This window comes from Vulpes lagopus, chromosome 9, assembly GCF_018345385.1.
Source record: "Vulpes lagopus strain Blue_001 chromosome 9, ASM1834538v1, whole genome shotgun sequence".
Classification (NCBI taxonomy): Eukaryota; Metazoa; Chordata; class Mammalia; order Carnivora; family Canidae; genus Vulpes; species Vulpes lagopus.
The window spans coordinates 63792692-63814951 of NC_054832.1; the positions used below are offsets into that span (position 1 = coordinate 63792692).

The window sequence follows — 22260 nt, forward strand, 5'->3', positions numbered from 1 at the left end:
TTGAGTTTTTACAAACTTTTATTGGTTGCTACTAGATTCTTGGGATTTTCTGAGAAATGTCTGGAAACAGTGTTGGTCTGCATCACCTCCCGGAAATGCAAGGTAAACTTTTCAATCCCACAATCTGAGAGCCAACTTCTCTCGAGAAAGGAGTCCCACTGCTAACTTTTACTGAAAACTGGACCCAAATCCCAGATAACAAGCCTAAAATGAAGGCAACGAGGAGATGTGAGCTCAAGGACCCAGCACCGACTTCACGGGGCTGTGGTAACGGAGTAAATTTTCCTTGCAAAGCAAAGCGCTGAGAACCGCGCCGAGCGCACAAACACTCAATAAACGTTAACCATTAATCAGCACCGGGGGGGGCGGGGCGGGGGAGGTGCTCCGGGAAACTCAGCCCCGAAGCGGAGAGCCAGCTGCTGGGTAGGGAAGGCGCGCGGGAGCTGTGGGTGGCGGCCCAGTGAAGAAGCGTCAACCCGTCGTCAGGCAACCGGGTCTCCACAGCACCCAGAGCGACGGTGGCCGCCGGGGCCGCGGAGCCCAGCCCGCGCCACCGGGACGCCGCCCCCGAGCCCCCGAGACCCCCGCCCGCAGGAACCAAGCACCGCCCCGGGCCGAACTGACCAGGATTCTGTACCTCCGACCCCGCCCCCCGCCCTGAAGCCCCGAAACCCCGACCTCAACCCTGCAGCTCGGGCAACGCCCCTGGCCCGGCGGCCACGAGGACTCACCCGACAGGGCCCCCCGCCCTCACAGACCCCGTGAAGTCCGGCGCCGCGGCTGGCGTGGCCGCCGGGAGCCCCTGCCTCCGCCCCCGCGCCGCCAACCCAGCCCAGGGACACCCCGCGCCCACCCCGGCCACACCCCGCCAGGCCCGCTTCCCGTCCGCGGAGGACTAACGCTTACTCAGGAGAGCGGGCTTGCGCTGGGGAGGACGCACAGAGCCCCAGGGAAGCTCTTCGCAGGCCGAAGCGGTGGCGACGGCCGCCCCGCACCGAAGCACAGTGACAAGCCGAGCGGCCCCGGCTCCGCCTCTTAAGCCGAGCCCTCCTCCCGCCCTTCCCAACGGCGAATGCGGCCCCGCCCCCACGACGGCCGCCGGGGTACCGTCGCGCAGTCGGAGCGCCCCCTTTCGCCCTGGAGGCCGCACAGCAGGGTCGCCTACACGTAGGCTGGATGTATTTGGCCCTTTGCCTGGTGCCTCTGGTCTGTAGTGGGAGCTGTTATACCATGAGAAATTCTTCCCAAGCTAAATCGATTCTAGCCCCTCTAAACCTTCCTAGCCGCATTGCTAGCCGCAGCCGCCATGGAAAAAAAAAAAAAAAAAGATAGGGGTGACAGGGAAAAAAATGTTTGCACACCTCCCCTGCGTATTTCTCCTCTTCCTGGAGTCTGGTCATCAATGTTTTGTCCTGGGGGTTTTTATTATTTTTTTAAGATTTTATTTATTTATTCATGAGAGACACACAGAGAGAGAGGCAGAGACACAGGCAGAGGGAGAAGCAGGCTCCATGCAGGGAGCCCGACGTGGGACTCGATCCCGGGACTCCAGGATTACGCCCCAAGCCGAAGGCAGGCGCTAAATCACTGAGCCACCCAGGATTCCCCTTTTTATTACTAATTTCAACATGTTCGGTTCCCCCCAATACTGAACGGCCATGTGCCACACGAGAAAAGAGATCTCTAGCTTTCCAGCAGAGGGGAACTAAGAATCCTTTGTCCTAAGTTACTTTGTAAGAGGGTTTTAAAAACAAATTTTCTTCAAATGGAAGTTAATGTCGAAACCGCAGGCAGGGATGTGGATTCAATAATTCTAATGTTTTTAACTATTTGGCACGTACCGTACTAGGAGTGGAGGACACAACCCAGAGCCGCTTCCTGAACTCTAAAGCTTTGAGTGAAAAGAAAAAAATCCAAATAAATACATTATTACAATGCAACGTAACAGTTCTAGAAGCACCTACAGACGTTTAGAGACACCTAAAAGGAATCGTTACTGGAGAGCGGAGGAAGTCAACATTTCATGGTAGAGATCCCTGAGCTGTTTTTGAAGATGAATTTGAGCTCCCAGGCAAAAAACAACACAACACAACCGCCAGGGGAGAGTATTTCAAGCAAGGCTGACCACATATGCAAAGTTTCAGGATGATTAAAGATGAAGCAAGCAAGCAAATAAGTGAAATAATTAAACACTGCATTAACTGTTGGGGGGGAAAAAAGTTGCTGAGATTAATTTGGCCTCGGGGATAGGAAGTGGTTTCACACCTTAAAGGAATTGTAAAAATTGGGTACTGATCTTTTCAAAACACTAAGAGCTCATACAGATGTTAATTTTTACAAACACGACAAAAGACCTGGTCGCAGCCTTCCACGAGTCTCCACAGCTTTCTTGAAATGCCCGAGAACTGCTCTCTTAAGAGACTCTTAGAGCCCAAGCAAGGGTCCTTTGAATTTTACGCATGTGCAGTGACTCATCTGGAAGTAAACTGGGATGCCAGGTGTATCTTCGTCTCAACCAGCATCCAGAACTGCTTATGTCTCAAGTTTTTCACAGACATGCTTATTTTTTTAGGCTTTCAACAAACATTTTGTTTAAGGAACCCGCACACCCACGCGAAAACAGGTCTTTTATCCCCCCAACACAGCCTAAAGAGCTAACCCACTTTCAATATGGCCGACGCCGCGCCTGCGCAGTGCGAACAAAGAGGACCCGTTCGTTTCTGGCATAACGTTGCCGTGCCCTTCTTCCGGTGCGGAAGGCTATACCATTCTCACGCTCCGTCATTGTGTTTGTCCTAACGCGCGCATATAATTTTCTAAGATAATATGTTCTCGTTTCAGCCACAGGAGGATTCCTCTGTCTCTATTATCTAACCGCTGTTTGTATCGTGGCGTCCCGGAAGCGCTCCCGCCATCCCCGAATGGTCTGTACTGACTTCACCTCCGGTTCTGGGTGTCATGGCTGCCTCGAGAGATTAGTACGAGTTTGCACCTGTGGTGGGAAGGGTCCGAAGCCCACACCCAGGAACCTAGCCGAGTAAAGTTGCGTCTTGGTTGTGGAGGCGACAGCTTCTCGGATTCCACGGCGATGGCGGCGTCCGGGAGTGGTATGGCTCAGAAAACCTGGGAATTGGCCAACAACATGCAGGAAGCCCAGAGTATCGATGAAATCTACAAATACGACAAGAAACAGCAGCAAGAAATACTGGCGGCGAAGCCCTGGACTAAGGAGTGAGGAGGTCCCTGGCGAGACGCAGGGGATGGGAGGGGTGGCGGGAGTTTAGGACACCCAGGGGAGTGGGAGTTGCGGAGGGTGGGAAGCTAGTGTTTTCATGGACAGGGAGAAGAATATGCACCCGGGAAGTTTGGGTCCACCTTTTTCTCCGCAAGTAGAGTCAAAGCCCCTCTCCTGGGGCTTGCTTCGACTCCCCTTCTTGTCTCTTTAACCCGTTTGCCTCCAGGGGATGTAAGGGTAAAGGACAAACGATTATAATTTCTCATTTCTCAATATCTATATTGTCATATATATGCCACACATTCTGCCTTAAGCCTTGTGTTGATATACACCTTGTTGAGATCTCTAGCTTATCTGAGACTGGAGACTGCACCCGTCTTCAAAAGCCAAGTCAGCCCTGGCGTCTCTAACTATAAGCCATCTTTTAGACATTTATAAATGTTGTTGATTGCTGATAACTATTTCAGATATAAGGAGGCTCCACCCAGGCTCCCAAAACGTTACTCCACCAGTTAACATGAACTAGAAATTTTATCAATAGAGTTTAGAGCTGTTTGCCCCTTAGCAAATGCCCTGTGTCTCTGGGAATGATGACAAGTGAAGAACTCTACCCACAGCATTTACCCTTAGTGTTAAGGGAGAGTAAAAAGAGCAGTCTGTCAAATGAGAGATAGAAAGGACAGCAGTGATCAACAACAAAACATTCTTCCATGTTTATCGAGTATTTAATATGGGCTGAGCACTGAGCTTAGGAATTTCTATATATTATTTAGTCTACATGACAACCCAGTACTGTATTTTCATTCCTTTTTTGGAAATAAGAAAATAAGTAAATACGAGTAACTTATTTCATGATCAGACTGAGGCAGTGAACTCTTAAGTGAATAATAGACTAAAATTCAAATGTCACAAGTGTCCCTAGTTCGTTGACTGGCCCTAGAAAATGTATGTATCTTCATTTTTTACCTGTAAAAAGAAAATTAGACCCACCCATTGGTGATTTCATAAAGATTAGATGAGATAATGCATTAAAAAGGGTCTACGATGTATGTAATAAGAGCACAATAACTTTTTTTTTCTTTTCCCCAGTGAATAAAGACCCAAGATTAATTCATGTCTTGACTCCCAAGACCAGGTCTCCATATTTTTCAGTTGTGATTGAAATCTGTGGGCAGACCTCTTAAAAAGCCTTCTCAGGAAAGAAGAAGGAAAAAAAGTAGGGGAGGGGGGCTTCTTGACCATATTATTAAAGACAGTTTGTCTGCTTAACTCTATAACAGGCTATGCATTTAAGGTTGCTATACTATGGCCTACCAAATATTTGAAAACTATCCGTGTGCCTTATTGTCTGATTGTGGCTCTAATTATGTTCATCCCAGCGATCTTGAGCTGCATCAATGAAACGGAAAATGTAATTTTATTCAAGAGTAGTTTAGTCACATCTACATATGACAAACTTTTAAATAGTGATCAAAACAGAACTAAAGATATTAGAGCTACTTTTTTCATTTTGAGGCTGATAACACAGAAACAACACACTGTTCTTTGAGAGTACTATAAAAGATGGGTTAAGGCTAATAACAGCTAGCACTTAATATTAAGTTTTGGTATGTGTGAGGTAGTAAGATAAGCATTTATGTACATTATTTCACTTTATTTCTTCCTAACAACAAATCTGTGAAATATTCCTATTTACAGATGAGGAAACTAAGGCGTAGGCATGAGGTGATTGTCTCTAGGCAACAGCTAGCATGGCAGGGGCAAAGACTCAAACTTAATCAGATGGATGTCAGAGCCCACATTTGGATGTTAGGCCTGAGAATCTTTAGGCACAACCATCCAACTAGACTCAGAATCAGAGATTTGATGATTCCAAAATTAATGGAGAAAAAGTCTATTGAATTCTATGTAATTCCTTTCTACTTGAACAGCATATTTAAAACAGCATATTTTTAAAAACTATTTCATACTTTTCCCCTAAAGAAATACTTTGCAGGACCCAACATGTTTTTCATTTCCAGCCCCCTGCAAGAACTCTACTTCCCTTTTGTTTCCCACATTTCTACACTCTTTCCCCTTTCCCATCACTGTAAGTTCCTTCAATACTTGTTTTCTTTACAAAAACTATCTTTGAAATTGTGTTTTATATAAGTTAATTGTGCTGTACTTTTGTTTTGTAGTCACCATTATTTTAAGTACTGCAAAATCTCAGCATTGGCTCTACTGAAAATGGTGATGCATGCCAGATCAGGAGGCAACCTGGAAGTGATGGGCTTAATGCTGGGAAAGGTGGACGGTGAAACCATGATCATTATGGACAGTTTTGCTTTGCCTGTAGAGGGCACTGAAACCCGAGTAAACGCTCAGGCTGCTGCATATGAGTACATGGCTGCATATATCGAAAATGCCAAACAGGTAAAAATGTTGCTTAAAGTTCAGTAATTCTAAGAGTCTCATGGAGACTCTTGAGTTTCTAAACTTAAACTATCCTCGTTATATAAGGTTTATATTTTATTTTCAACAGTGTCTATGTAAAATGTGTAAGAGGTTAGCATGGATATTTTTAAATAAATTCTCATACTCAAGAGAGTAGATCTTAAAAGTTTTCATCATAAGAGAAAAAAAGTTGTACCTAATGTGTGGTGATGGATGTTAACTACGTTTTTTATAATGATCATTTTGCAGTACATACATATAGTGATTCATGATGTACACCTGAACTAATACAATGTTATACATCAATTATATCTCAATTAAAAAAAATTTTTTTTTAATTCTCACACTCAGTATCAGATATATGTTTAAAACCAAAATTTGGAAACAACCTAAATGTTCCTGAGTATAAAAGTGATTAAATAGGGATGCCTGGGTGGCTCAGTGGTTGAGCATCTGCCTTCAGCTCAGGGTGTGATCCTGGAGTCCTGGGATCAAGTCCCACATTAAGCTCCTTCTATGGAGCCTGCTTCTCCTCCCTCTGCCTATGTCTCTTTCTCTCTGTATTTTCGTGAATAAATAAATAAATAAAATCTTAAAAAAAAAAAAAAAAAAGATAGTACACTTGGGACGTCTGGGTAGCTCAGCAGTTGAGCGTCTGCCTTTGGCTCGGGACGTGATCCCGGTCCCAGGATCAGGTCCCACATCAGGCTCCCTACAAGGAGCCTGCTTCTCTGTCTGTGTCTGTCTCTCTTTGTGTGTCTCTCATGAATAAATAAAATCTTAAAAAAAAAAACTGATTAAATAGATTATGGTATATCCATACAATGCAATGCAAACCAGCCTTTAAGAAAAATAAAAATTGCAATGCCTGGGTTGCTCAGCAGTTGGGTGCATCTGCCTTCAGCTCGGGGCGTGATCCTGGAGTGCCAGGATCGAGTCCCACATCGAGCTTCCTGCATGGAGCCTGCTTCTCCCTCTGCCTGTGTCTCTGTCTCTAATGAACAAATAAATAAAATCTTCAGAAAAAAGAAAGAAGAATTAAAAAATTATCTGTATATTTTATTTACATGGAACAAACCCCACAATATTGTGTCGAGTTGAAAAAACAAAGTAGAGCACTGTATGTGGTATGTCATTATGTGTGTTTCTATTAACTTACATGTATGCAAAAATACATCTGCAAGATAGGTATGTAAGCAGCCGGCTATAGAGGTAACATGTGGGCTGAGAAACTGGCTATTGAGGGAAAAGGTGGGAAGGACACTGAATAACCTTACTGTACTAGTATCTTGTTGAAGCTTCAGGTATTATAGTTTGGGTATTATCTATTCAAAATAATCTTTTTTTTTTTTTAACTTGAAAGCCACATTTGCTATCAACTGTTCTGCATGCTATTATTTTACCATAGTGCTATGTAAACAAATAAATGACAAGTGTCTCTAAGATTAAACAGAAACCTCAATATTTTTGGTCCTCTTAATTTGTTAGGTTGGCCGCCTTGAAAATGCAATTGGCTGGTATCATAGCCATCCTGGCTATGGCTGCTGGCTTTCTGGAATTGATGTTAGTACTCAGATGCTCAATCAGCAGTTCCAGGAACCATTTGTAGCAGTAGTAGTAAGTATTTTTGCAACCAGTCTTATTAAGTTCTTGAAGAATTATTTAAGTAAGTACACTAAGGGGATCCCTGGGTGGCGCAGCGGTTTGGCGCCTGCCTTTGGCCCAGGGCGCGATCCTGGAGACCCGGGATCGAATCCCACGTCAGGCTCCCGGTGCATGGAGCCTGCTTCTTCCTCCGCCTGTGTCTCTGCCTCTCTCTCTCTCTCTCTCTGTGACTATCATAAATAAATAAAAATTTTAAAAAAAAATTTTTTTTTAAAAAAAGTAAGTACACTGAGAAATAAAAACTGTAGTAAAGCGCAACAGTCTGATGTCATTATACCTAGGATTGTATCTGAATTCCAACTCTTAGAAGCTGGGACTTATGTCTGAACAAGTTAACTAACCTTTCTGCAACTCTTCCCCCACTCTGTAAGATGAAGGTGATCACAGCACCTAGGTCTCAGTTCTCTGCACGTAGTAGGCATTCAGTAATATTGACTGAATTGAGTAACTCAGGAATTGATAGAGCAGCTCTTGCTATGCTTAGAGTGGTTTAGATGCAATCCAGGTTACTATGAGAAAGGTAGAAATTGTTCATCCAATAAAAAAACTTTTAAAAAAGAGATCAGCAAAACTTCAAATAACATTCTTCAATAGTATAATAACTAGATATAATTTCTATTAACTGAGAATTCTGTACTCAACCACTTTATTCAACTTCTTTGGTATTTGGTTTGGTTATTTTATTTCCTACTCTTTATTCCTTTTTCATTATTTTAATCAATGTTGGTGTGTGTGTGTGTGTGTGTGTGTTGTATGCATGCATAGTGTTATATATATCATGTATTTCTAAGTTTAATGTTTAAACAAACGGAAGTATATAAAAATTTTATAACCAGCAGATAATAAATATATGTTTCTTTTAGATTGACCCAACAAGAACAATATCTGCAGGGAAAGTGAATCTTGGAGCCTTTAGGACATACCCAAAGGTAATTTTTAAAATTTGAAGTCCTTTTAATTTTTTAAATGACTCCTTTTTAAGTCATGTTATGTTTAATATCTTTTTTTGTCCTAAAACAATTTGATAATATTTACAAAATAGTCAACCAACACAAATTGTCTTAAGTGAAAGATAACACATTTGTGCTATATATTGCTAAGAAAGCAGTTTTTATTTGTTAATAAGTCTCTTTGCCCAGGACATTCTGACAGGTACTTCACAAACAAGCTAATACATCTATTTCCTTCCCTGTAATCTGAAATAAATATTAGTCTATGTGTACATTCTCTAAGGACAAGAAAAATGAATCTGTAAACCAAATCCAACCATCAACCACCAAATGGGGTTGAGGGAAAGTAAAAGCAATATATATATATATATATATATATTTTTTGTACTGGAATGTTTAAGTTCAATACATGGCTCCTCAAAATTAATGTTTTTATAAATGGAAAGCTGCATAGAAAGTTTTTTTTTTTTTTCTGTGTGTGTGTGTGTATATATGTGGCTTTTTTTTTTTTTTTTTAATCTTCTATTTTCTTCATTTTTGTTGAGGGCTACAAACCCCCTGATGAAGGACCTTCTGAGTACCAGACTATCCCACTAAATAAAATAGAAGACTTTGGTGTACATTGCAAACAGTAAGTCATTTTTAAATGTATCTGATGCCACAATCATCGTAAGAAACCTTAGTCCAAGCCCCTAATTTTACAGATGAGAATAAAAGAAGTTCAGATGAATGCATTTCATAATCCTTTTAAAATTGTAGGAAGAATATAACATTTGATAGGATAATGTTTGAATTTTTTATTAATAATTGTTTTAAGGTAACATGTTATTTACCTTTCACACAACCATAAACATGTCAATGTACAAGATACTTGGCTCATTAATGAAATTAACAACTGAAAGAAGTTTTATTCAGGGCCAGCCTGATACTAGCTTATCTGTAAGCCCACAGAGTGTCCAAGTTCCATTCATTCATTTCTTTCTTTCTTTCTGAGAGAGATTGAGAAAACGCAGGAGCAGGAGGAAGGAGGAGAGGGAAAGGTAGAAGCAGACTCCCTGACTATCTGAGGAACCAAAGATCAAGGCTTGAGCTGAAGGCAGCCACTTAACCTACTGAGCCACCCAGGCACCCCTCAAGTTCCATTTAGCAAAACTTCATCGTAAACATTTTCACTCCAAAGTTTAAAGAAGCCATACTGAAACCAATGAATTATACTTTTTTTAAAATAGTGAGTGCTAAGGTACATGAAATTACATCTCAGTTTTTATTTTTTTTTTATTTTTTAATTTTTATTTATTTATGATAGTCACACAGAGAGAGAGAGAGAGGCAGAGACATAGGCAAAGGGAGAAGCAGGCTCCATGCACCGGGAGCCCGACGTGGGATTCGATCCCGGGTCTCCAGGATCGCGCCCTGGGCCAAAGGCAGGCACCAAACCGCTGCGCCACCCAGGGATCCCACATCTCAGTTTTTAAAAGTGTTAAACCAACGATAATAGTTTTCTCCACTTTCTAAGTATATCTTGCCACCTCACATTGACCCACCCACTACATTCTGGAGCCTGAACCAAAGCACTAGCCTTCTAACTAGGCTTCCAACTTCTTCCATTCACCCCTTTAAAGGTCTTTTGTCAGCCAAACTGATTCTGTTAAAATGTAAGTCAGATCAAATTCCTCCTTTTCCAGAATGATTTCCTGTATCATACTCCTTACCTTGGGCTACACAGTCCTATGTGATCTGTCCTTACTACCTTTCTGAGCTCATCTCCTATCACTAAACCTTTGCTCTCTCCAGTCCAGCCATAGTGGCCTCCTAACGGTTGTCAGATGTGCCAGGGAGCTTTCTGCCTCTGGGCCTTTGCACGCTATTCTCTCTGCTGGGAAAATTATTCCCTATTTCCATGAGGCTCACTAACTACTTCAGTCATGGAGTATCTGTTCAAGGATCACCTTAACAGAATGTTCACTGGTCACCCTGTCTAAAATAACACCATCCAGTCACTCGTGTTTCAGTTTCCCTGCTTTATTTTTCTCCTTAGCACTTGTCACCACCTAAGTTTTTGCTTTCTTGCTATTGATTCCATTATGTGAACCTCATGACAGTAGACTTAATTCACCACAGTATCCTAACATTTAAACAGGGCATGGCATATAGAAGGGTGGGCATCCCTCCAAAAAAGTTACCTAAATGATTATCTAGGGTACCATTTTCCATAGTTCCTATCCTACCTTTAGGAAAACCTTGACTACCCATGTGCTCTTATTTTTCTGTTCAGAAATTTTTAGAAAATTCTAGAATTTCTAAAATTGAGTTTTAAAATATATCAGTCATCCCTGACATTTTTGGGAAAAAATTCTTTTTTATTTTTCAGTTAGAGACTTGGGAATAAATCACATAATTTGCCCTACTGGAAAAAAATTTAAACCATTCCAGTTTGAGAGAATTGCTCCTAAGCATGGAAACACCTTTGCTGTGATACTTTCTCAGAATAATAGTCAATTTTTTTCCCATTTATATTGAGTTATAGCAGTAGAAAAACCTACACCGTTAATACCTACACTACTTTTCTCAACTACCAACAGTAACTTTTGAAACAAGAGTGAGGCAGTCTGTGCATTCTGTTTTAATGAAATACAAGTCCATTGGAGAATAGCCACTTTCTAGCTATCTACATTGCTAGAGTCTAGAATTTTGAACCTGGAATTGCTAGGATATTCCAAGATGTTCTCTTGGGATCAGTTCCTAAATTAGAGAAAATAAACTTTTTCATAGGGCAAATAAGAATTTATTTTTGTTTAAAATCTTTAATGAAATATAGTGCCAGGTTGAAAGAGCAGGGGTTTAAAGCAGACTGCTTATAGATCCATTTCCTAAATTATTTAGTGATGAGGTATTATTTGCAGTTTATATTGTTTTTTCTTTCCTACCTTAAATTCCACAAATATTGTACAAAGTCTGTTTAAAACATAGAATATAATGTAGATATTAAATATTTTTAACCTTGAAGAACCTTAATGAAAATAGGACACAAAGTGTTGGGTTTTTTTTTTTTAAGTTAGCTTATATGTTGTCAGTATTCATGTAGGAACATAGTTTAAAGAGTAAAATGGTTCTATGAAGCTTAATTATGAAAAACAACAATTTTGTACCATTCCCTTTCTCATTCTCCAAGGCAGCCACTGAAACTATTATAGTTATTCCTATAAATATTTACCCCGTATCTTCAAACAATGTGCTGATGGTGCTACTTGTTGATTTTCAGTCCTAGGCAGTATCTATTATTGACTTCCCATACAGAAGATGAAGATTTAGCTCCACAAATAATTTTGAATGTTCTTCTTGTTTTCAACTCTACTACTGAGATGTGCAGCTAATCACTACATATTAGACAAAAAATTTCACTGCATCAACCTGTGGAATTAAAACAGCAATTACATTAAGGTGATGCATAAATTTTAAAACAAACTCTTACTCTAGAACCTCATTTGAGTTCTCTTATTGTCTATCCTTTATAAATCCAAATATCTGTTGCTTTATTCATCCTCTCATCTCTTTTTTCCTCAAGTATCAGAGATACAACCTCCTTCTTTCTAAGGCTGACCTTTCTACTTGAGCCCCTCATCCTGTCCCGATAGCTAATCCCCTTACTCCTAGGATCTCACTTCTTAAATACTCTCTTAAATGTCTATAGTCTGGATGTATGATACAACTTTTCATATCCTTTCTCTGCCACTTACTAGTTATATGGCTTTGAGTAGAGTCTTTGTCTCTAAATGTTTGTCTATAGACTGGGAATAATAAATGCTTTGTGTGTATGGTTATAGGACTAAATGAGAATATGTAAAACACCCAAGAAATAATAGGTGCTCAAGAAATACACTATTCCCCTTCACATTTCATTAGCCATGTCCTATCATTCTTCAGACCTGCACAGGTATCTTAACCTTGCAAAGACCCTCACTTAATTCTGATGTCTTAAATTCTTATTCTTTATTATTTCTTCACTCACTCCTAAATTGAATCAACAAGCATTTCTTATTGTGTCCACATGTCCTTATCTTTATCACTAACTTGAGTCTGAGCCTTTCCCTCTTCACACCTGCTGTGCTGCAATAGTATCCTTTGTGGTCTCCCTCTTACTATTTGGTTTCTCTGCAACACATCCTATCACAAGCCAGCTCTCTTAAAAAAAAAAAAAAAAAAAAAAGGTGTTTCTTAAAACACCTCTTTGGCCATATCATTGCTCTGCTCAAACACCTTCCGTGAGTCCTCACTACCTAGAAAATAAAGTTTAAATGTCTTTTTTTTTTTAAGTTTTTAAGTTCCAGTTAGTTAATATATAGCATAATATTAGTTTCAGGTGTACAATATAGTGATTTAGCGCTTACATACAACACCCAGTGCTCATCACAAGAACCTTCCTTAATCTCCTCCTACCCATGCAGTTTAAATTTCATACCCTTTTATGTAATATCTACCACCAAATAGACCCCAACAAAGCTTTCTTGTTTCCCCTCACATAATTACACTACTCTTGCTTAACTGTCCAGGCATTTACTTACTATTCTTTCATGACTTTCCTATTTTTGAGTCAATTTTCCCTGCCTAATGCCCTCCTTGATGTCAACATGTCTACACCATGGACTCATGTAAGGGTTACTCTCAGTCCTGCCTTCTTCCTGGGGCTTCTAGAGCAGTTCTGTCTACATTAAGAGTATTCATTATCTCTAACATTTAATTGGTAGGTGATTAATTTTATACATGACTATAACATCACTTATTGTTAGTATATACCATTACATTTAATTTTGTGGATTCATATCACATCTCTCCTATAAATAGTAGTAAGCTCCTTAAGGTAAAAAAAAAAAAAAAGTCCCCTTTCTTCATATCCACTGATGTACAGAACCTAGTGAGATATTTAAATATTTATTACTTTAAAAATACATATTTTTCATACATGTAACCAAACATTTCTTGCTCTCACTGATTATAAATTAGGCACCTTTGGTAGCAGTATTTTTTTTTTAAGATTTTATTTATTCAAGGGAGACACAGAGAGGCAGAGACACTGGCAGAGGGAGAAGAAGCAGGCTTCCCGTGGGGAGTCTGATGCGGGACTCAATTCCAGGACCCCGGGATCATGACCTGAGCCAAAGGCAGACGCTCAACCACTGAGCCACCCAGGCACCCTGGAAGCAGTAATTTTTTTTTTTTTTTGATGTTCTTAATTTTTTTTAGGCATCCTAATGATTCTAATTTAAGGTTTGCTTTCCCAAAAAGCAATAGGTCCTACTTAGGGGATTAGAAAAGGAGAAATTGGAAAGCCACATATCATTTTCAGTATTTAAAAAGCCTATCAAAAATTATCATTGACTCTACAGAGGGAGTACATTAAGTTTATGTGCTATTGGCTAGAATTTATTAACTCAACATGGATAAACATATGTCATACAGAAGTGTTGACTGGTTATTGATAAGTTTTGGGGAATTTCTGGGCTCTACAACGGGAAGAAATATAATACAAGAAAGTTCAGTTAACAGAAGATTTGAAACAACACCTCTGAAGAGTAAGGAAACCATGGTTACCTATTGTTCTATTGGACTAAAAACTAAAACATAACTATGTGGATATAAAATGTAATTCACTTAAATTTGACCATAACTTTTCTATGATATGGTTGAATTTTAATTAATTTTACTTACTAAATTTGTCCTTTTGTTTCATAGATATTATGCCTTAGAAGTCTCATATTTCAAATCCTCATTGGATCGCAAATTGCTTGAGCTTTTGTGGAATAAATACTGGGTGAACACACTGAGTTCCTCTAGTTTGCTTACCGTAAGTACTCTTATTTCCAAGGGATGCATTTGAATTTTATCTAAGCTACATAAGTTATATAATATCTAAAACTTTTTTTCATAGAAAAGCTGTATCTGATTTGGCCAAGACACCAGGGCTGGGGTCAAATTCTGCACATGACCAGAGCTGGATTGGGATAGTAGGCCAAGCCAAGATCTGTGTCACATACCATTGAGACGAAGTCCAAATGACAAATATATGTGGCCAGATGAGGGTGAAATCTGCCCCTGCCTTAAAGATACAGAGAGAAAAATGCAAATACTGCTTTTTGTTTTGTCAGGTGACTCAGGTAGGACCCCAGTTACAAGTGACAGGAGATCAAACCAAAATGGCCTAAAAAGAGAATCTTTTAAGCAAAGTAGGACTTACTTCAGGAGTAGGACTTACTTCAGGTATAGCAAGTTTATATTCAAACAATATTTTGAGGTCTTGGTTTTTCTGTCTCAGCTTTGATTTCATGTCAGTTGGCTTCAGTTTTGGGCTTCATGTGAAAACAACATAGTAGGGGTGCCTGGGTGGCCCCTACAGTTCAGCATCCAACTCTTGGCTTTGGCTCTGGTTCTAATCTCAAGGGCATGAGATTGAGCCGCCTACTCAGGCTCTGCACTCAGTGCAGAGTCTGCTTGGGACTCTATCTCCCTCTGACCCTCCCATTCATGCTCTTTCGCTGTAAACTAAATAAATCTTTTTTTAAAAAAGAAAACAAGATTAACTTCAGACCTTCCAGCCGCTCAGTTTCTCACTTTCAGGCTCAAAAGAGAAGGTCAAGATACACATACTCATGCATAACCACAGGCAAAACGTCTATTGTGTCTGAGCTTTATTTAGGTCACATGCCCATCCTTAAACCTTCTCTGGGCCAAGAGAATGAACACCATGACAGTCTGTGCCAGGGCAAGTACCTCACAGCTGGGCTAGAGTAGAAAAAACTGATCCCTGGTGGCTCAGCGGTTTAGTGCCTGCATTCGGCCCAGGGTGTAGTCGTGGAGTCCCAGGATTGAGTCCCACGTCGGGCTCCCTGCATGGAGCCTGCTTCTCCCTCTGCTTGTGTCACTGCCCCTCTCTCTGTGTCTCTCATGAATGGATAAATAAAATCTTTAAAAGAAAAAGAAAAAACTCTTACAGGAGCACATGGACTAAGAATTAGGAAGAGTTGTCCCCAGAAGGAAATCAGAATATCATTAACTAAAGTAGCAGCAGATACTGGGCAGCAAAAAATAAAATCACTATGTGATTTTTTTTTCCAATATATCATTAAAACCTAACATAATATTTTACAAGCTTCTGTCTAGAGCTTAGTCATTGTTGCTTTTCCTGTTTTTTTTTTTTTTTTTAGGAGGGCCCCCTCACATTGTATGTAGTACAGCATAATGGTTAGAACCACAGAATTCGGTATAAGATAAATTCAGTTCAAAAACAACACTGGCACTTTACTAATTGTGTGACCTTCAGAAAGTTATTTAATGAGACTGAGCCTTTTTTGGGGTTCAGTGATAATAATACCTACATCATGAAGAATGCTGAGAATTAAATGAAATTCTTTTTTTTTTTTTAAGATTTTATTTATTCATGAGAGACAGAGAGAGGCAGAGACGCAGGCAGAGGGAGAAGCGGGCTCTCCACAGTGAGCCTGATGCAGAACTTGATCCCAGTACCCTGGGATCACAACCTGAGCCAAAGGCAGACGTTCAACCACTGAACCACCCAGGCATCCCTGAAATTCTTTATATAAAGCAATTAACAGAGTGCCTGGCATATAATAAAGCCTCAATCATCTATTATTATTTTTTGTGTGGTTCATAGGAAAAGGCCTCCCTTAAGCATATTTTCTATGATTTTATTTTTTTAAAGATTTTATTTATTTAGAGGGCATATGTGTGGTGTGTGTGTGTGTGTGAGAGAGAGAGAGAGAGAGAATCCCAAGCAGACTGTAAGCGTGGAGCTTAACATAGGGCTCAAGCCCACCACCCTGAGATCAAGCTGAAACCACAAGTTGACACTTAGCTGACTGAGCCACCCAGGCAACCCTTTCTGTGATTTTAAATAGAGCTCTGACAGGCTTTCTGTTGTTATTTCATAACCTCAGCAGTCAGAAGTAGCAAATTAAAAGGAAAGAAAGTGATCATTATAGCAAAGATTAAGTGCTTCCTTTGTGCCATATGCTGCTAAATGCTTTGTATGAGTTGTTTCCTTAGAGGCAAGTATACTAATGAGAGCCAGAAGTGACACATGATGGCAAAGGAAGAAAACACTAAGACCAGAGCAGTCTGAACCTTTGCGTAAAGGCAAACAGCTCTACCTACTCAGCCTATGATTATTGAGGTCATTAATAATCAAGAAAAGGTTCTATTTTTTTCTTTTTTGTGGTTGTATATATGGTACATTGCAGCATCTTAAGAAAAAATTTATAGGACACCCAGTTGGCTCAGTCGGTTAATTAATCTGCCTTCAGCTCAGCTCAGGATCCCAGGGTCCTGGGATGGAGCCCCACATCAGGCTCCCTGCTCAGCGGGGTCTGCTTCTCTTTCTCTCTCTCTGCCCCTCCCCTCTCTTATACACACACTTTCCCTCTTTCTCATAAACCATTAAAATCTTTCTCTCAAACCAATAAAATCTTAAAAATTAAAAAAAATTATAAATGTTCAGTGCATCTCTTTCTCTAGCTAAGGCATATAACCTAAAAGCTACCAGAAAAAAATGTTATTTTCTGTTTTAAGAAATTAGTTCCCTGTATTCATTTTCTTTTGTTTAAAATGTAATTGATGTCATTTTTTTTTCATTAAAAAACTGTCATACTAAATGCTGAAATTTCAACAAGAACAAATAACAAAATTAGCTAACAATTATTAAGCCTTTACCAGGTGTAATGGACAGTCCTCAGAGCTTTATATACTTTATATACATTACTTAATTTAGTCTTCACAATAACCTTTATGTAGAAATTATCATTGTCCTCTCCCCATTTTCAGAAGACGATAAAAGCACAGAAAAGTAAGGGAGTTCTCCCAAGACCTCCCAGCTAATCAGTAGCAGAGCCAGAACTGAGACTCAGGCCTGTGTACTTCAAAGCCTCTCATAATAACAAATATTAGATTTAATGAGTCAAAAAGAATAATTCCAAATTTAATCTTAAAATTATAAAAGGGGGAAAACTCTACACTTGAACTGCTTGAACTCTGGAGTCAGTTTTTAGAAGTAAATGTGATTTCTTCAGTAACTATCACACATTTTATGTTGGAATTCTTTGTAAATGAGACATTCTAGATAGAAAAAACTACATTAAAAAATACATATGTATATATTAACACACACACACTAACAAATACCATTTCCCCTACAGAATGCAGACTATACCACTGGTCAGGTCTTTGATTTGTCTGAAAAATTAGAACAGTCAGAAGCCCAGCTGGGACGAGGAAGTTTCATGTTGGGTTTAGAAACACATGACAGAAAGTCTGAAGACAAACTTGCCAAAGCTACAAGAGACAGGTAAGAGCAAATCTATTCCTGCCCCTAAATAGTTTCTTTTGTTTCAAAATTTGCACATTATAATAGAATTCGAACTCCTTAAGTTTCAGCTTACTTACAACTTGTAATGGTACCTGAATATTAACTTCTTAGGGACCTATAAGACCTCAAATGCAAATTATAACTTAGAGAATTTAGGTAAAAACATTAAAGGCTTAAATATCTAAGTAATAGAATGAAAAACTACCAATCATGTTTTCTAGATCTAACTAGAAAGTGTAATAAAGAAAATCAATCCATCATTGGATCTTATTAAAAAAAAAAATTCTACAAAAGGATGTTCATTATGATTATGATTATGTTGAGCTTTCCCAAATTCATAAAATTTCACATTTTTATGAAGTTTTAAGTCTCTAAATATCACAGAAATGATTGCATCTCTGTACTGAAATTATCCTAAATACAGTGATTTAATGTCCCAAATTTCACTACCAGGAATTTTTCAGGAACAAACTTGGAATGTGTTCTCTTGATAACTTAGGAAATAATCAGGTGGCCATTCAGATGCAGAAGATTGGGAATTCTACCTAAATAACATTTACTTTTCACAAAAGTTTGAAATTTGATATGGTAATTAGGGGGCAGAGAGTAAGGAAAAACAATGTTGACATCTATATAGACTGATACCTTGGTATCTTAAAAACTGGACTAGTCAATAGGAAAGAGAAGGTAAAGTGTGTCAGGAGCAGAAGCCATTTTGAGTAACATTATCTCATTATTTTCCATGAGTTTTTAGAAGGTATAGAGCTAGTGGCCTGGATAAAAATTCTTTCTTCAATATTAGGTCTCATCTTTGGTACCTTCACTAAGTGTATGTTTTTGCTCATCTATCTTTATATTCTTTGTGATTTGTAACTTTATCTACATTTATATCTCAGTTCTTTAACAAGCAAAAATTTCACAATGGTTATATCTCCAATTACATAAAAAGAAAAGTAGGAAAGACCAAAGTAGTAGTACAAAAGTAGAAAATTTTCCTTTTTTTGGATAACTTTATAAGAACTGTATCTCTTCTGAATAGTGTGGGGTTTTATTGTATTTTTGCTTTTTATTTTTTATCTGTTCTAAAATCTCACCCACTGTAACTATTTGAAGGATGTTTGTGATTATTTCAGAAAAACATAGGATTCTTTATAATCTCTTTTTTAATTATTCTAAGTAATAATAAGGAATAACAAATTTCAGTATATTTTAGGAATTAGTCTATAATTATGAATTACATATAATTTCAGTCACTTTCCAAGACAGAACTTTTCCCCAAAACTATTGATAAGTAACAAAATTAACTGTTATGAATTATATCAAATTTTACACTGTTCTCTCGAGAAGGTTCTAGTAAATACAGTTGACTCTTGAACAGTGTGGGTTTGAACTACATGGGCCCACTTATACATGGGGTTTTTTCTATAAATACAGTACAGTAATATAAATGTAGATTTTAGCACCTCTCTCTAGTTTGTTGTAAAAATACAGTATATAATACATGTAATATACAAAATATGTGTTAATTAACTGTTTATGGTATTGTTAGGCTTCCCATCCACACTAGGCTATTAGTGGTTAAGTTTGGGGAGAGTCAGAAGTTATATATGAATTTTAAACTGTGTAGAGGATTTGGTATCCCCCTAATCCCCATGTTGTTCAGGGGTCAACTGTAATGAATGAAATGGTTAAAAGACATGTAGAAGGCTAAAAATCACCAGAGTAAACTGTAAATTGTTGTGGTTTGTGGAGTATGAATAGAAATGAAAATTATTGGGGGTACAAGGATGGAAAGGAAGGGGGGGGGAACTTGCATGATCAAAACAGTTTTCAGTTCTTGTGACATTATGTGATGTGTTTTTTCTTTCCAGCTGTAAAACTACCATAGAAGCTATCCATGGATTGATGTCTCAGGTTATTAAGGATAAACTGTTTAATCAAATTAATGTCTCTTAAACAATCACTAAGTAGTACTTTTGACTCAAAGCCAGTATAAGAAAAAATACTCAAGTAACACTTTAAAACCAGTTACCAAAAAATCTGATTAGAAGTATAAGGTGCTCTGAAGTGTCCTGAATATTAACATCGTGTAATAAAACTCTTTAAAATGAAATTGTTCTTTCGTTATTTTGTGGAAGTCGTTACATTATTTTCCAAGTATCCTTTAATGTTCTTGAATATAAAGGAAAGAAACATTTATTGGAACCTTCCTATTTTTTTAAAGAGTCTTGCCCATCTAAGTTGAAGAATTTCAGCACTTCACTTGCCATACTGATTATCAGAGCCACTTTTCAATTCACATATACCTTCTTTTGGTAGTCCATTAGTAAAAATATAATGTTAACATTTTTATGTTCTTATGAAATGTTAACCATGTCACATCATAAATTATTTTCCTAAAAATTAAATAACTTAAGACAGAACCTAACAATAGGTTATCTAATCCATTCAAATATTTACCAAGTACCTTTACTGCATAGGCCATTTTACTCTGCAGATATTCTGAACAAGAGAGACAAGGCCACTGTCATGTTCTCACAGAACTACCATGGAGGCTAAAGCTAAGGGAGAAATAGTGTGCTAGGAAACTCAGGAGGAACACGTATACCAGGGAGGAGTTACCCAGGCAGACTTCCAGAAGGAAGTGACCTGACATAAAGCTGAAATTTGAAAGATGGGAGGACTAGCTAAAAAAGCATAATGGGGAGGCAAGAGAGTAAGAGTAAGAGAATGTAGATAGCAACCTGTAGAAGGCCAGAGGCAGAGAGCAAGAACCTAGTACCTTCAAGAACTGATACTCAAAAAAAAAAAAACAAAAAAAAAAAAAGAACTGATACTCAGACAACGTAACAAGAGATGACTTTAATTGGTAAGATGAGGGTAGATTCTGCAGAGGCACTTTGGACTTATATTCTAACAGCAATAGGATGTTAAAGAGTTTTAAACAGCAGAAATGTACTAGATTGATGTTTCTAAGAGCACTGTTAAGAGATCTGAGGGTGAGAGCTGGCTGAAAGCAAATGAAATGACTTGTGGAAAACAAAGAGTGAAAAGACAAGACAAATCATGGAAGTATCAATCATAAAAATAGGCTGAGAAGAAACTTTAAGAAGTAATTTACCAGTGACTTGACATGCTGCCAAGACATCAGGGAAAACAACGCCTAAAGTTTTCCATTGGATTTAGCAATGACATAGTCTTTGGTAAGATGAGGAAGCCCATTAACAGTATCCAAATACATTCTCAGACAGTTGGTGATACATTAGTATTTTGGTCTTATTGTGAAACGCCTTTTTTTTTTTTTTTTAAGTAACCTCTATACCCAATGTGGGGCTCAAACTCCTGTTCCTGAGGTCAAGATTTATGTTCTGTCAACTGAGCCACCCAGGAACACCTCCTTTTGTATCTCTCTTAAATAGGCATCCCCGTTTTTAAATGATTCAAACCTCCCCTCCATTGTTACACCCTTTAAAAAAAAAAAAATGACTACTCCCAAAGAGCAGCCAAAATCTATTTGCTGCCATAGCCTTTTCAGCAACACCTTTAGGAACACTTGACAAGCTTGTTGAAGTTTCATTCACAGGATTGAATGGTTAAAGTTTTTTTGGCAGTCACCATGAAAACATACTAGCAATTTTCATTCTAAGGCTTAGGTTTATCCACATTTAATTTTACATTCATTACCTAAACAAATTCGTTACCTTGGTGTGATGGAAAATGCCCATGATAACAGAATTACTAGGAAAAGAAAGCATTTCAGTCCTGACTTAATTGGACTCATTTTGAGAAGTCTCCACATTTCAGTTATGATGCATTGATTGGAGATAAACACAGACACACACACAGTTGCTTAAAGGATAAAAACATGTTGGTTTACCTCACTCCAGGGTCCAGAATCCTGTTTGGTTTAGGCACAGCTGGATTAGGCTTCCTGTTAAGGGTTCTCAGCTCTGCCCTCCACATGTTAACCTAAACCTAAAGCTGTATTCCCCTAAACTAGCTGCACACCCCACCATCCAGTTAGGGTAAAGTGTTGTCAGATTAAGGTTCAGACTTCACTCTGGTCTAGTGGACTATGAACCTACCCCTGAAATTATATATAAGGACTGGTTTAGACCAATTAAGGGCCACGCCTAGAGGAAGGAATGGGGCCAATAATCTGCAATAATTACTACACACTGAAGTTAAATAGATAATACAGAGGCAACCAATAATGTCCCCTCTACTCAGTGGTCCAGCCCAAACTAAAATGACTGAAAGGAGCATGTGTATTTTGTTTTAAATGTACTTGCTTTATTAAAAAAGCAAGATCCTTTACAAATATTTTTAAAGTATATTTTTATAATGTATCATGATCACTTTGGGCACAAGTGCTCCAATTCACATTAAGGAGCTTTTAGGAAGGAATACCTGGGTGGCTTAGCTGTTTGGCGCCTGCCTTCGGCCCAGGGTGTGATCCTGGAGCCCCGGGATCGAGTCCCACGTTGGGCTGCCTCCATGGAGCCTGCTTCTCCCTCTGCCTGTGTCTCTGCCCCATTCTCTGTGTCTTTCATGAATAAATAAATAAAATCTTTTTTTTTTTAAAGGAGCTTTTAGGAAAT

The 22260-nt window shown here is 38.8% G+C and overlaps 2 protein-coding genes across 18 annotated transcripts in view; one reads left to right on the plus strand and one right to left on the minus strand.

Annotated features, from left to right (window-relative positions):
- CSPP1 (centrosome and spindle pole associated protein 1) overlaps nucleotides 1-2406 on the minus strand; it is a 133643-nt gene extending 131237 nt beyond the window's left edge. For 12 of the 16 annotated variants that reach the window (XM_041769312.1, XM_041769311.1, XM_041769317.1 and 9 more), the window contains exon 1: nucleotides 907-1016. The gene's annotated coding sequence lies outside the window, so the exon portion shown is untranslated. Of the gene's footprint in view, nucleotides 1-906; nucleotides 1027-1841; nucleotides 1892-2354 lie in introns of those variants that run through there. The other 4 variants (XM_041769315.1, XM_041769314.1, XM_041769303.1 and 1 more) reach the window with 2 other exon arrangements.
- A 347-nt stretch (nucleotides 2407-2753) lies between these two features.
- On the plus strand, nucleotides 2754-19772 carry COPS5 (COP9 signalosome subunit 5). 2 transcript variants are annotated; one of them, XM_041769522.1, is made up of 8 exons: nucleotides 2754-3231; nucleotides 5416-5650; nucleotides 7160-7288; nucleotides 8200-8265; nucleotides 8832-8917; nucleotides 14017-14128; nucleotides 17490-17638; nucleotides 19531-19772. In XM_041769522.1, exons 1-8 carry the CDS (start codon nucleotides 3089-3091, stop codon nucleotides 19613-19615), a joined length of 1005 nt encoding a protein of 334 aa, XP_041625456.1. In that variant the 5' UTR covers nucleotides 2754-3088; the 3' UTR covers nucleotides 19616-19772. The 2 variants fall into 2 exon arrangements, with proteins under 2 accessions (XP_041625456.1, XP_041625457.1); XM_041769523.1 differs by having other exon boundaries at nucleotides 3102-3239.
- The last annotated feature ends 2488 nt before the right edge of the window (nucleotides 19773-22260 follow it).

Excerpts from the sequence above, each read along its gene's own strand:
- COPS5 (XM_041769522.1), top strand. The coding sequence starts at position 3,089 with ATGGCGGCGTCCGGGAGTGGTATGGCTCAGAAAACCTGGGAATTGGCC. Across the intron at positions 5,651-7,159 it reads ATATCGAAAATGCCAAACAG|GTTGGCCGCCTTGAAAATGC; the intron begins GTAAAAATGTTG and ends TTAATTTGTTAG. Across the intron at positions 14,129-17,489 it reads GTTCCTCTAGTTTGCTTACC|AATGCAGACTATACCACTGG; the intron begins GTAAGTACTCTT and ends TTTCCCCTACAG.